The 13,927-nt window shown below is 32.9% G+C and overlaps 1 protein-coding gene across 3 annotated transcripts in view; it reads right to left on the minus strand.

Annotated features, from left to right (window-relative positions):
- LOC115879250 (integrin beta-nu-like) overlaps positions 1 to 13,927 on the minus strand; it is a 49,290-nt gene that overhangs the window by 14,285 nt on the left and 21,078 nt on the right. For all 3 annotated transcript variants that reach the window (XM_030895957.1, XM_030895958.1, XM_030895959.1), the window contains exons 6-9: positions 12,321 to 12,475; positions 4,171 to 4,351; positions 3,369 to 3,517; positions 31 to 114 (exon numbers count right to left, since the gene is read on the minus strand). In XM_030895957.1, the coding sequence (XP_030751817.1) occupies positions 31 to 114; positions 3,369 to 3,517; positions 4,171 to 4,351; positions 12,321 to 12,475 (569 nt within the window). The remainder of the gene's footprint in view (positions 1 to 30; positions 115 to 3,368; positions 3,518 to 4,170; positions 4,352 to 12,320; positions 12,476 to 13,927) is intronic.

Genomic DNA, 13,927 nt, shown 5'->3' on the forward strand with positions numbered 1-13,927 from the left:
TATCTTAAAAAATATGTTTTAAATGCCTACCTTCCCGAACAAAGATACTCCGATGTATTGTTTATACAATCAATTAAACTGTCACTACATTTTTCCTCGCAATGTTCACCTTTCCTAAAATAAAAATTTATATTTTTTATAATACTTAAAAATTATTTTCGTTTCATAGCTTAAAATAATTACAATATATTCTTATTTTAGTATACTAATACAATATATTCTAAATTTTAGTAAGAGTATCTAACTTTTCTTACCCAAATCGGTCATTTTTAGAATAACTAAATATTTTAATTTAGAATATGTTACTCAAAAAAAAGATTTTAAAGTTAATAAATGGTCATGTTCCATTAAGTGTTTTATTGTTCTCTGTATTGTGGAGTGATATTAAATTTGAAGAGTCATAGTGCAGAAATAAGTGCAAATATTTTAAGGGGTGGTAGATCTCGATAAAAGAAACATATTTTCTATTTGTCGTTTTTCAAATAAGTCCAAAATAACGGAGTTATTTTACTTTGAGAATTTCCAAAAAGAAATATTTTTTGCTAAAATTTTGAGAACCACTTGATCTTTTCTGGATTTTCTTTCTTGCAAATTTAATCTAATACCTATGTTGCCATATTATCAAGAAATTATGTTTTTTAACTAGAGGTGGGCCAGTCTGCGATTTTTGTGGAGCTGCTACGCTCTGCGACTGCTCCAATAAAAGCACTGTGACAAGTAGCAGCGATTTTTCGGAGCAATTAACCTATAAATTAAAAATGTAGTTTTATAGGTTAATTGCTCCGAAAAATCGCACTCGGTGTTCGGCACCGTTCGTTGCATTTACTAAAAAGTACAGGACTATAGGTGTGATTATGATAGGCAACATCATCGTCTAGTTTTTATTTATTTATATCGTATGATCGAAAAAACGCGTCAGCGATAGCTATGAAATGAAGATTGCTGGCATTTTATATGTAAAATTTATGGGGAATGTTATCGATTGTCATTTCCAAGCCAACTGGACGCCGTTTTTTATTTCGATCAGTAGTGGCGATTTTAACGTCTGTGCAATCGGGGTAAGTCACCGACGGGCCCCAAGCCTCCCGGGCCCTTGCGAACAAGATTCGAACTTTTCCGAACTACGGGCCCCTAGAGCTCTTAAAATCGCGGCTGTACGGTACTATACTGATGTCTTAGTTTGATAGATGTTGCTATATTTTTTTAGTCTATTCAGAAGAATTTGAGTGTTTCTAAGTACCAAGCACTTTGCTATAAATATCTTAAAGAGTCTGTTCATTTTCACAGAGTGGTGGCCCATGGTAAAAACTTAATGTTATATTCAATTCAAAGTCGAAACTGTCAAAAAAATCTTTATTAGTGACCGGTTTCGGCTATTTAGCCATCATCAGACCTTAAAAATAGATATAAATAATAAAACTTATATGAATGTATAAGATCAAATAAAAGATTTAGGATATACAACAAAACACAGATACAAAATTAACTAACAAATAAACATACTAACAAGTTAAAAATTACCTTTGTCAAAAACATCTGTTTGTGATTAATATATAATACATAAATATCTTATTTAGATTCATGAAAGAAAAAGCGAACTCTGCTACGTTTCCCGTTCCCAAACTCCCAACAGCTCCAGTACACAGAATATACTCAATATACTATGCTCCAGTCGACTGCGACCTGCGACGACTGTGACTGGAACAGTCTGACCGGGCGACAGAGCTAGGAGCATTTTCAGAATTTACACTATTGCCTGCTATTGCTCCTATTGCTACTCACGAGCGCAGATGTCCTAAACTTGTAAACTGCTCCGAAATGTCACTGCGATTTTCTTGGAACTGGAGCAGTCACATACTGCGACGTTGGTGGAGCTGTGACAAAGTAGCGGACTGCGATTTCACAACCCACCTCTATTTTTAACTAAAAACTAAAAAAATTTCCAAAAAATTTCGAATTTTCCAAAAATTTTTTTCGCAAAAAAACCTCATAGGCGTGTTTCTGGGGTTGAATTATACTACCAGTTAAAATATTTGCACTTATTTCTGGGACACCCTGTATAAGATTTTGTTTCTAATAATAGGGATATGTAAATATTTCCCTTTTTTTTCATTTTAGTAAGTGGAAATGAGTCAACTAAATATATTAAGGACCAGTCTCTTTCTGCAGATTAAAAAAAATATAAAACATATAACGCTATATTTTATTGTTTTATTTAGCAATAACCTACTGATTTTATGGCACTTGTTCAGTTACATCCTGTATTATATTTCCTGTAGAGAACTACTTAGAGATAGCAAAATAGAACAGTAATTCACCACAACACTTTACTCTTGCACTGGACGCGCGTTTCGCTAACCATGTTAGCTTCATCAGATTACAACTAAAAATATAGTTTTAATCATCTACTGATGATGCTAACATGGTTAGTGCAGTGCAAGAATAAAGTGTTTTGGTGTATTGTGGCGAATTAGTGTATTAATTTGCTGTTGTAACATCAAAGGTTCCAACCCCCAACTGTAAAACTTAGATAGTTTAAAGTCGAGCACAGCCGTACCATCCTTTTCTCGAAGGTATCAGCGGTACTTTTGACCACCCTGTAACTTTGTTGTGGATAAAGCAAGAATATTAATTTTCTATTCCAACTCCACATGAGAACATGCTATAGCTGGCTAGATTACCAAAATACCTAGTAATTATACCTCATTTTATCACTTGTTAATTTTTTTTTAATTTCGACATTGACTCACTGACACATCATCAAAATTCTAAGGTAGGTACTTCTAGAAGAGTTACAAATTTCAAATTTTGAATTTTAGGTAGCTTTAAGCTTATAACCAAAAGAAAAAATGAAAAATCTCGAAATATCCTTATGGATTAAAGGTTAGTTGTCTAGCCGCTATCGGTTACTGACTTTCCAGTCGAGAAAAAGGTAGAACACTGGAATTAATCGAAGCGGTCTCTTCTGATTTTATTTGTAAATGAATGTACCAACAATAATTCAAGGATTATTAATTTTTTCTATTCAATCTTCTTTAACTTTGCCAGCTGCTCACTGGCACACATACTGGATTAAAAGTTAGCTGTCTAGCCGTTACCGTTAACTGACTTTCCGGCGATGGTAATAGGAGGACCGGTTGATAGGATTGTTTTGAAAATTTCGATTTTTATATAAAGGAACCTGCTCCATCTATTTAAAATATTATCAGCGTTACAGTGTTGCCGGATCATTTAAAAGTGGTAGCATCTTAGTTATTTTAAATGGATCACCCAGTATATTATTACATTTTTGGAAACTACTCGCATATCTCATAATTTTTCTGTTATACTAACCTATACCTATCTCTTTTTAATATGATAATACTTACCATCCTATGTCGCACTTGCAAAGATCACAATCTATAGATCCATGTGTGCATCTTTTATTATTATTTAAATTTTGACATTTACAACTTCCAACAGTCTCGATGTGTACGATTATTTCTTCGTTAATGCTCTTTTCTCGTATTATTATTGTCTTAAAATAACAAATAAAATCACATTAAAGAAAATACCATAATCTTCTAGTACACATGAAACACTTAACACACATTAAACTTATTTCTAATCGAGAGGCAAGTTTTTGATAAACATTCTCATCTTTTGTAGATTATTAAAACTAAATATTTATATAAAATTGAGGATTTTATATAGTCGGTTGTGATTATTACTGACTATTATTACTGACTGAATGAAATTATTTTATTATCCACACTTTGCAAAAGCAAATGATCGTAATATTTAATCGCGGAAACTTGAGCAACTGATTGAGCATCTTATATTCATTTATTTTAGTTTAAATGTATTATAGGTACTCTAATTAATTACATATTTGATTAATTAAAATTTTTAACTCCTACCAAATCAAAGGAGTAGGTACTCTTATACAAAATTCTCAATTTTGTAAAAGAATTTTAGTTTTAATTTTCTGATGATAATGATAACACAGATAGTAACAAATACCTCTTTTCAATTATTACAATTAATAAATTGTTTCTGAATAAGTCTACAAATATATAAAATTAAGATGTAGAATGTAGAATTAAATTCCATAGATTAAGATACTTGGTAGAGCTTAAATTTAGATTTAAAATAAGCTTAAATTCTCTTTACACTAACTGATTAACATACTTCTTCATCAAAGTCTTCCCATTCTGTCAAATTTAATTCCGCTTTAAAATTAATAGGTGTATATTCTTCTATATTTTTACATTCGCTGATTTCTTCAAATATTCCAATACCATTACAGTCTGCGAAAAATCGAACACTTAAATTCGGAGTATCACTAGTGTTGGCTGAAAATTCTACTTGCCTAAAACATCCATTGTTCAAATTAAGAATAAATTTTGAAGCATTGCAATGGTACAAACAACTAGTATTATATCTACACAACAACCTCTTTATGCACGACCGTCACGTTCTGTCACCGTCGTCACCGTCGCACGAACGTCACCGTCACGTTACCGTACCGCCGACAGGAACGTCAGGTAAATATTCTAAAATTGCAAACAATGAATATACAGGGTGACGTACCTCATTCGCCTCGGTTGATTATATAAAAACGGAAAGATGTGGAAACAAAATATTTTATGGGTATATGTGAGAAGGCAATGTGCACAAATTAAAATTATTTTGAAGTATACAGGGTGTGTCAGAACTAAGATCTATACCAAAGTTATATTTTTTCTTATGGAACACACAGCATTTTATTTAATTTTTTTTATATATTTATTTTACATAAAAACTTCGTTATTTTACATAAAAACTTCGTTATGTTATGTAACACTCTGTAGTTTTTTTTTAAATAAGCCGAAGCAGATTTAAGTGCTCTTTCAGTTTCATATTAGGGTTTCCTATACCTATCTGGCTCAGATTTTGAATAAAAAGCGATATTTCAATCAAATTGTAATCAAGATGGCTGGTTAGGTCGCATGGTAATTTTCTAGTGACACTTAGTAGCTATTTTCAAAATCGACATTAGTTTATGGACTTCATTTAAATTTATAACAGGTTATTTTCATTTAATTTACCTACAATAAGGTTAATAAGTAATTTATTATTTTATCAAAAAAAAATGAAGCAGTATCTGCTGGCGGAAGGAATGGATATATGTATGTTACTACTGATTTTATTTTGTGAGAACAATTGAAGGGGTGGCTGCAATAACCAGGCAGCTCCACTTTTTTTCGAAAATGAGATATTTAATGAATTACCATTTAAAAATTGGCCGATCGTTTCCTGCAACAATCAGTTCTCTCAATATAACAGTACATAAATAGCGACCTTAGTTAGAGCTGCTTTGCTCTGGGTTTGCAGCAAGAACCAGCTGCTCGGTTCTTGCTTTTTCAATTTCCCGCAAACTTATTAAAAATGGAGCTGCCTTGTTATAGCAGCCACACCTTCAATTGTTTGTTGGCCGGAAAGGGTTTATGCTCAAAGATATCCAAATAGGAATTTTCTTGACAAACGTTCCTTTGAAAAACTACTTTTCCTATTTCGCAGAGCTGATAGTGTGGTATATGAAAAACCGATTAGTCAGAAACCTGTCGTTGAAAGTGAAGAAAATTAATTTGCTTTAATTGGTTCTTTTATAGAAAATCCAGTATATCTACAAGTCATCGTCATATAAATCAAAGAACTACTTCTTTATTTTTCTTGATAAAATAATAAATACTTATTTATTAAACTATTGTAGGTAAATTAAATAAAAGTAAACTGTTATAACTATTTCGTCATACTATATTGTTATATTATTATAACATAAGCAAAATCAGAATGGAAAAGATGCATATAACGTCCGCCGGACGTTATCATAACGGCCGGCGGCCGTTAAGTTTCTAAGGTAATCGTAACGTCTGTCACCTGCAACAATGACTATTTATTGTCAGTTGGACTTTTCAAAAATTGGGAAAATAGACCATAGCGAGATGTCGCGAGAAATTCCGTTGGAAATACAGGAGGAAGCGGCTGCGGCTACTCAAAATTTACTTCCGACTATAACCAGAGAGAGATATCAGCAGGAATATGACAATTTTTTGAAGTGGCGGCAGGATAGAAGTATAAACAGCATAAATGAAGCGGTATTGCTGGCTTATGCTAAAAGAATGTCTGAAATGTATTCTCCTACATCACTGTGGACAAAGATATCCATGCTGAAGCTTGCGTTGAGAGTATATGAAAACATCGACATATCAAGGTAAAAAAGCCATTATATTCTTCGATATTTAATCATACTCATCTAAATTATATTTGTTCATAGATTTGGTAAACTGTTCATGTTTCTGAGGCGCAAAAACGAAGGTTATTCACCAAAAAAGCCAAAGTTCTGTCGGAGAATGACATAAATAATTTTCTACTGGATGCCGATGATTACACCTGGTTACTCGAAAAAATTGTATTGGTGCTTGGTATTCTTGGAGCTTGTAGGCGCAGCGAGCTTTGGTCACTCACAGTTGATGATTTCGAAGATTCGGAGAAAAATATTCTTGTCTCATTAAGAAATACTAAAAATAAGAAAGATAGGAAATTTCTTATTCCAAAAACGGGCCTTCCGTTTGATGCCTATGGTTTATACAAAAAATACATCAACCTGCGTCCTCGTAACTTTGACAATCCAAAATTTTTCATTGGTTACAAGAAAGGCAAGTGTGTTAAGCAAATCGTCGGTATACATACCATCGGGAGCGTACCGCAGAAAATTGCAAAATTTTTGAACTTGGAGAATCCAGAACGTTATACAGGGCATTCATTTCGTAGATCATCAGCAACCATGCTCGCCGAAAATGGTGGTGATTTACTATCGCTAAAGGAGCTAGGAGGATGGGAGTCTTCAACAGTGGCAGAAACTTACATAGAAAAATCAGTTTCCAAAAGAATGAAAATAACAAATCAACTTTTTCATGATAGCTCCAAAAATAATGTGTCTTTAGTGGATACAAATATTTGCCATTCTTCAGTAGCATCATCTTCTTCTATAAAATCTGTAAATCCCTGGGAAGGATTACAGATTTCTAAGAACAACAAGTGCACTTTTAATTTCCATGTTCATTATCATGAAAAATGAATTTTAGTATAAGACATTATGTATTTTTTATCCTTACTTGTGTTATTGTTCAATAAAATTTGTTATTAAATAGTAGTGTTTATTGCTCTAAAAAATCTGCAGTATGACGAAAAATCTAGAACGCAACACGGCCGATAACAAATAACGGCCTTGGCTGCTTATGATCCTCGGCTATCGCCTCGGATCACAAACTTCAGCCCGGCCGTTATTTGTTGTTTATCGGCCTTATTACGTTAATAACTATAAATAAAGTCCATAAACTAATGTCGATTTTGAAAATAGCTACTAATTGTCACTAGCAAATTGCCATGCACCAGCCATCTTGATTGTCATTTTATTGAAAAATCGCTTTTTATTCAAAATCTGACTAGGTAGGTATAGGAAACCCTAATATAGTTTGAAAGAGCATTGAAACATGCTTTGACTCATTTTAAAAAATACACATAGCGTTGTATTTGAAATAACGAAGTTTTTATGTAAAATAAATATTTAAAATAGAATATTAAGGAAACAATGCTGGCTTCAAAACAGCATAAAAATTAACTCTGAAAAGTACAGGATGTTGACAAACTTTTTTTTATAGCATGCATATTTGATTTAAACATATTAAACCCTTATAATAAATGCCTTATTTTATTCCCAAGAATCTAAAAATGAAATAAAATACCGAGTGTTCCGTAAGAAAAAATATAACTTTGCTATGGATCTTAGTTGTGACACACCCCTGTACATTCGAAAATAATTTTAAATTATGCACATTGCTGCTCTACAAATACCTACCCATAATTTTTTTTTCATCTTTCCATTTTCGTATAATCAACCGAGGCGAATGAGGTGCGTTACCCTGTATACTCACACTCTCAGTAACGTCCACCTCCTATTTACCCCATGCTTTCTGTTCGGAGACGATGACGACTGATGTTACGTATAGTGATAATCGCGCATTAATCGGAACATCCAATAATCGGAACACCCGAATTGCGTTATTATAATCGGACGCTCTGCGCTACCTCCATAATCGGAAGGTTCCTCTAAAGACTTGTCAATTACGTAGCACGCTGTCCCCTAGCTGTGTATTTCATATTCCTCTCTTTTTGAATGTATAACTCTCTTGACTTGAATGTATAAATCAGTTCACTTCTAGTTCAATATCTACGCCTGACGATCATCAGTTTCGTGAATCAGTGCTTTGATTAGAAATCGAAATGTAATGTGGAAAACGTTTAACGTTGAAAGCGAAGTAATTTCAAAAATTATTCGTAAAATGGAGATTTTTATGCATCCCAAGAGTGTCACATCATCCAAGGCAATAAAAAAGCCGATGAGCTAGTTAGACAAGGATCATCGGCATCCTATTTTGGTCCAGAGCCAGTACTAGGAATACCCAAATGTATGGCTCGTGCACTAAAACTCTGGTTCAGGGAAAAAGCAGAATGTCCACTGGAGAAACAGACAGGGGCACAGGCACAGCAAGGCCTTTATCCAAGGACCTAGCTCTAAAACCGCAAAAGAACAGGAATAAAGTGCGGATTACAACAGGCCTCTTGATAGGACACATGGCTGTGAAGTGTTACCTGAACAAGCTTAACCTGTATCAAGGAAGCCTTTACAGCAGACTCTGCGCTAAAAAACCTGAAACAGCGGAGCACATAATATGTCACTGCGAGGTTCTGGATCGCAAACGACACTTTTTATTTGGGAAATCTAGGCTAGAACCGCAGGAACTATGCTCCCATCCTAACAAGGACCTGTATAAGTTAGTGGAGGGCACAGGGATAGGAGAAAGGATGCAGATATAGAAAGGGGACAAACACAATAGAGGACGGCCCCTTGTTATTGGAAAAAAAATCACAAGGGTGGCAACGGTGGCTCTAAGGAGTATATCACTGGTCTTATCCCTGGCTGTAGTTATGACGTGGACGGAGAATTGCACCAAGATGTATAACGATGCCGGATGGGACTACCCTGTCCGTCATACACACTCTACTGTTTGTGGTCATGTATCACAGGTAGAAGGGGGGGGACAAGAGTTAAGCCAAGAGGCTTAACCGCCAAGACGAATAGAAGACAACCTTACCAAAAACTTAAATCGTACGATGGAGGGACCAAGTCAAAGGAATGCATGGCTAGATAGAAAACTAGCCCCTTGGGTCCAGGGGGCACCCTATTCTATTCTCGTCAAAGCAGTTGCAAGCCCTACAAGTGCAAATTGTACAATTTGTGTACTGTAAAATACAAACTACAACCAAAAAGTAGAGATTTACCACAGCTACAAATATATGTTAATTTTGTCGCTATTATAATTATTGTTCAATATTAAACTTTATTTTTGTTCATTTGCTTACTTCTTACCGGCATAAAAAACTTGTGTTGCTCAGAATCTTAATTTGGTCCCAAATGGCAGTTAATGTTTTTGTTTCCTCTACCCGGCTCGTCTCAATAGGCCCGGCGCCGGCGGCTAGACGACCCGGTGAGTAGACCTGTTCGGTGTTGAGATTTGAACACCGGTGTTAGATGTTGATGACCACCGGTGTTTTAGTCGGTGTACCGGTGTCAACACCGACACCGGTGTTTATCTCAACACCGGTGTTCATTTACAACACCGTTATTTATCTTGACACCGGTGTTTATCTCGACATTGATGTTTATCTCAACACCGGGGTTTATCTCGACACCAGTGTTTATCTCAACACCGATGTTTATCTTAACACCGGTATCGCGATGAACACCGGTGTCGGTGTCGATGGTGCCATTTGTTTGTTTTTTTTTAGTTATTTTAATGTAATATTTTTTAGTTTATTTTACAGCTACGAATTGTTGTTTTTTTATGTTTTGTTTTGTTTCCTATTTGTTTTGATTGTATTAATATTGTATTGATTAAACAATTTTTTACTTTATATTTGTTTATCTGACCCTTCCACTTTCTTTTAGTGATTAGTCTGGCAAAAAAATTATATTTAAATTTGAAAGCTTTAAGTTAAAATCGGTGCGCTTTAATAAACGAAAAAAATAAGAACCGATACGACATTGTTATTATCAGGTTTATTTTGAACTTATTAATCAACATTATTTCTTCTTTAAGCCGTTTACCAAACACCGGTGTCGATATCAAAACCAGTGTCGTAGTCAAAACCGGTGTCGAGATGAACACCGGTGTTGTAGATGAACACCGGTATCGAAATGAACACCGGTGTCGGTGTCAACATCGGAGTCGGTATCAACAGCGGTGTTTGTGTCAACACAGTCGGGCCGATTCAGAAATTCGGAAATTCCGATTGAAGAGGTTGCATTGTATTTTAATAGAAGTACAATATTGCAATTAATTTTAATAAATTTCATATATTATATACAGGGTTGTTCACCACATCCGACACGGAGTAACTATAATTTAAAAATATTTTTACAAGATACTGAGTGTCCCAAATAAATAAAAAATACCAAAGTTGTATTTTTTTAAATGGAACACTCTGTATATTATTGCATTTTTAGTTTCTACGATTAAAATAAAGGTAAATTTGATTAAGGTTTATTACACTTAAACCTTACCGTTTTTTAAATATTTTCAATTTTGTAAAATTGCAGTATAAATTTTAAGGCTTCATTTGTCCGAGGGTATGAAAGTTTTTAATACTAAATATTTACTGAAGTTTATTTATTGATCAGTTATTGTGTTGCAATAATAAAAATTATACTACCTTATACAGAGTGTCTAAAAATTTATTTTAAATAATTACTAGCTCTAAACGGCAATAACTTGTTTAATTTAAAAGGAATACCCTGTATATTTTATGAGAATCAGATGCACAATTTAATTGTCTATCAAATTGTATTATACTATTTTTTACCTACCCCTTCAAGTTTTCGTAGAAAATGCATTTTCTTATAATTTAGACCTCATTTGTCCAATATACCCATGGAGTATTGGCATTTTAGATTGTTTTTAAAACAACAAAAAATGTACAAAATGTACAAGCTAGTAATATTATCGTTTTTAGTAAAACGATGATATTACTAGCCCATTTGTATGCAAAAAGAAAACTATTTAAATCTTTATAAAAAAGTATACCATTAATTAAATATACCACCAGTATTTTCGCCCAAATACTAATTAATTACATACTTAATTGTGTTCGTTAATAAATTATTCTAAATAAATGTGGATTTGAATCAGAAATCAATATAATAATAAGTTATAAAAATGAACGTGTCTGTTATAAATAAACATTTGTCAAAAAATGAAATATAATTTTTAAGGTGTTAGTTTTTTTACCACACTGGAGCAATTACATTTGGAGCAATTACTATTAATCAACGCAAACAGTCAATTAATGTAGTTTGAATACTGGAATCACATTAATTGGTCCTTTTTAATAAATATTTGAACAGTTTTTTTATTTTTTAATGAAATAAACGAACTATATTGACTATATTAGTTATTATCTACTCTTTAAAAATTATGTACATCTTCAAAAAATAATCTAAAATGTCAGTATTCCATGGGTATATTGATAAATGACTTCTAAATTACTAGAAAATGCATTTTCTACGGAAGCTTGAAGAGATAGGTAAAAAATGGTATAATACAATTTCATAGACAATTAAATTGTGCATGTGATTCTCATAAAATATACAGGGTGTTCCATTTAAATTAAACAAGTTATTGCCGTTTAAAGCTAATAATTATTTAAAATAAATATTTAGACACTCTGTATAAGGTAGTAAAATTTTTATTATTGCAACACAATAACTGATCAATAAATAAATTTCAGTAAATATTTAGTATTAAACACTTTGATACCCTCGGAGAAATGAAGCCTTAAAATTTTTACTGCAGTTTCACAAAATTGAAAATATTTCAAAAACGGTAAGGTTTAAGTGTAATAAACCTTAATCAAATTTACCTTTATTTTAATCGTAGAAACTAAAAATGTAATAATATACAGGTTGTCCCATTTAAAAAAATACAACTTTGATATTTTTTATTTATTTGGGACACTCTGTAACTTGTAAAAATATTTTTAAATTGTAGCTCTAATAGTCCTTCAACGAACCCAAAACTTACAATTTGTAAAAATCTAATCGTTTATCTACAATATTCCGTGTCGTATGTGGTGAACAACTCTGTATAATAGAATAAGTATAAAAAGTGTAACTCATCAATTCCTATTTTTTTTAAATATATTTTAATTATTAATAATTGTTTTTTAACATTGCTTACCTAATAAATTGTTTAAAACCATCGTTCACTAAATCTAAAATATTGGAAGAATCTCCTTCCAGCAAAGCAACATACATTTCTTTTTCAAATACGCTATTTGCTAAATTTAAATAATAACTACTACTATTTCGTGGGACGGCGACTATAAGATTTACCTAAAAAATATCATAGAGAAATAATCACTTGTCTATCACATATACAGAGTGGTGACCCTCATACGAGGCGTAGGGTCCAAGGAGAACGGTAGTTTATATCGGAAATAAAATTTTGGAAGCCTATAAATTAACAGTTAACTGAACGCATTTTATAAAATTATATAGAATTCTACAGCGTGTCCCCAAAAAAGTTACGCATCAATGTTGTTTTTGTCGTAATAGAGATTTTATCAAAGAAGCATACTATGCCAAAACTTTGAGGATTTTCACATATTTTACATTTTGTGAAAATAAAGAATAAAATTTAAGTTTCAATAACAACTACCTAAATTATAATTTACCATGTATATCCTAATAGTTAATTACAATAACCATAGGGTACGAACATAGTGGAGGCAGGTTTCTGCTTACCGGCAACCAGCGCCGTCTCAGGGTACCTATTCTTGACCACTCGCATCTTCAAATATCGCTCACATCTCCCATAAACCCATATAAAAATACACGTGAGACACGCGTAAATTTGCGTATATGCATCACGTGTATTGTTATATGGCTTTTTCGGAGATGCGAGCAGGGTTCGGAAGTAGTTAATTAAGAGGAAATTTACCTGATTAACTAACCTAACCATATTCAAACGCCGCGCCCGCCGCCGCCGCCGCCGCAACGGCGCCGCACATAGGGGTATTTGGTCTATAAACCTGACCAAAAGTGATATTTTTTTATTTTCATTTTTTATCTTAACTGAATACAAATCTATTAATACTAAATGTAAGCACGTTTATTAGCTTTTTTTAAGTCGTAAGTTGACTACCAAATAAATAATATATTTCAGTTATAAGTATGAATTATCTTGAGTGTATTCTGAATATTTTCGAAGATTATAAAATAGTGGAATTGTTTGTAGTGCTTTTTTGCAAATTGTTTATAATAACTGTCATGATGGATACAGAGCCAGCTGGCAAGTCCTGTCTTATGCCATATTTTTATTTTGAAACGTTTCCTTCTATTCTAATTATTTGAAATTTTTTATAATGTTTTATATTTAAAAAATCAGAGGCATTTTTATAAGGTGTAAGACTATTCGGCAATATTCCGCATGGAAATTAGTATCCGTTCAATGCTTAAAGTCTCCAGCTTTGGAATATGTACAAAAATCATGCCAATATTTGCCACTGCCAAAATAAACATTGATTTAAATAGATTCTTAAAGGAAATAGTCTTTACCCTATAACACCCATCCTCGCTCACATAGCGTCTATAATATACAAATTACTTTCTTGTTCTAGCATTCTCATCCAATTGCTTGGTTTTGCACAGAATGGCCCTATTTGATCGGTGGAAAGGGTTTCAGAGTAGAGGAAAAAATATTGTGTAGGAAAAACAAAATGAGGTTCCATATTAGCACCCTCTCCTCTAATAATTAATATTACTAGCAAAAAAGCAAAAAAATCA

This window comes from Sitophilus oryzae, unplaced genomic scaffold, assembly GCF_002938485.1.
Source record: "Sitophilus oryzae breed Bouriz unplaced genomic scaffold, Soryzae_2.0 scaffold_1576_pilon_pilon, whole genome shotgun sequence".
NCBI lineage: Eukaryota > Metazoa > Arthropoda > Insecta > Coleoptera > Curculionidae > Sitophilus > Sitophilus oryzae.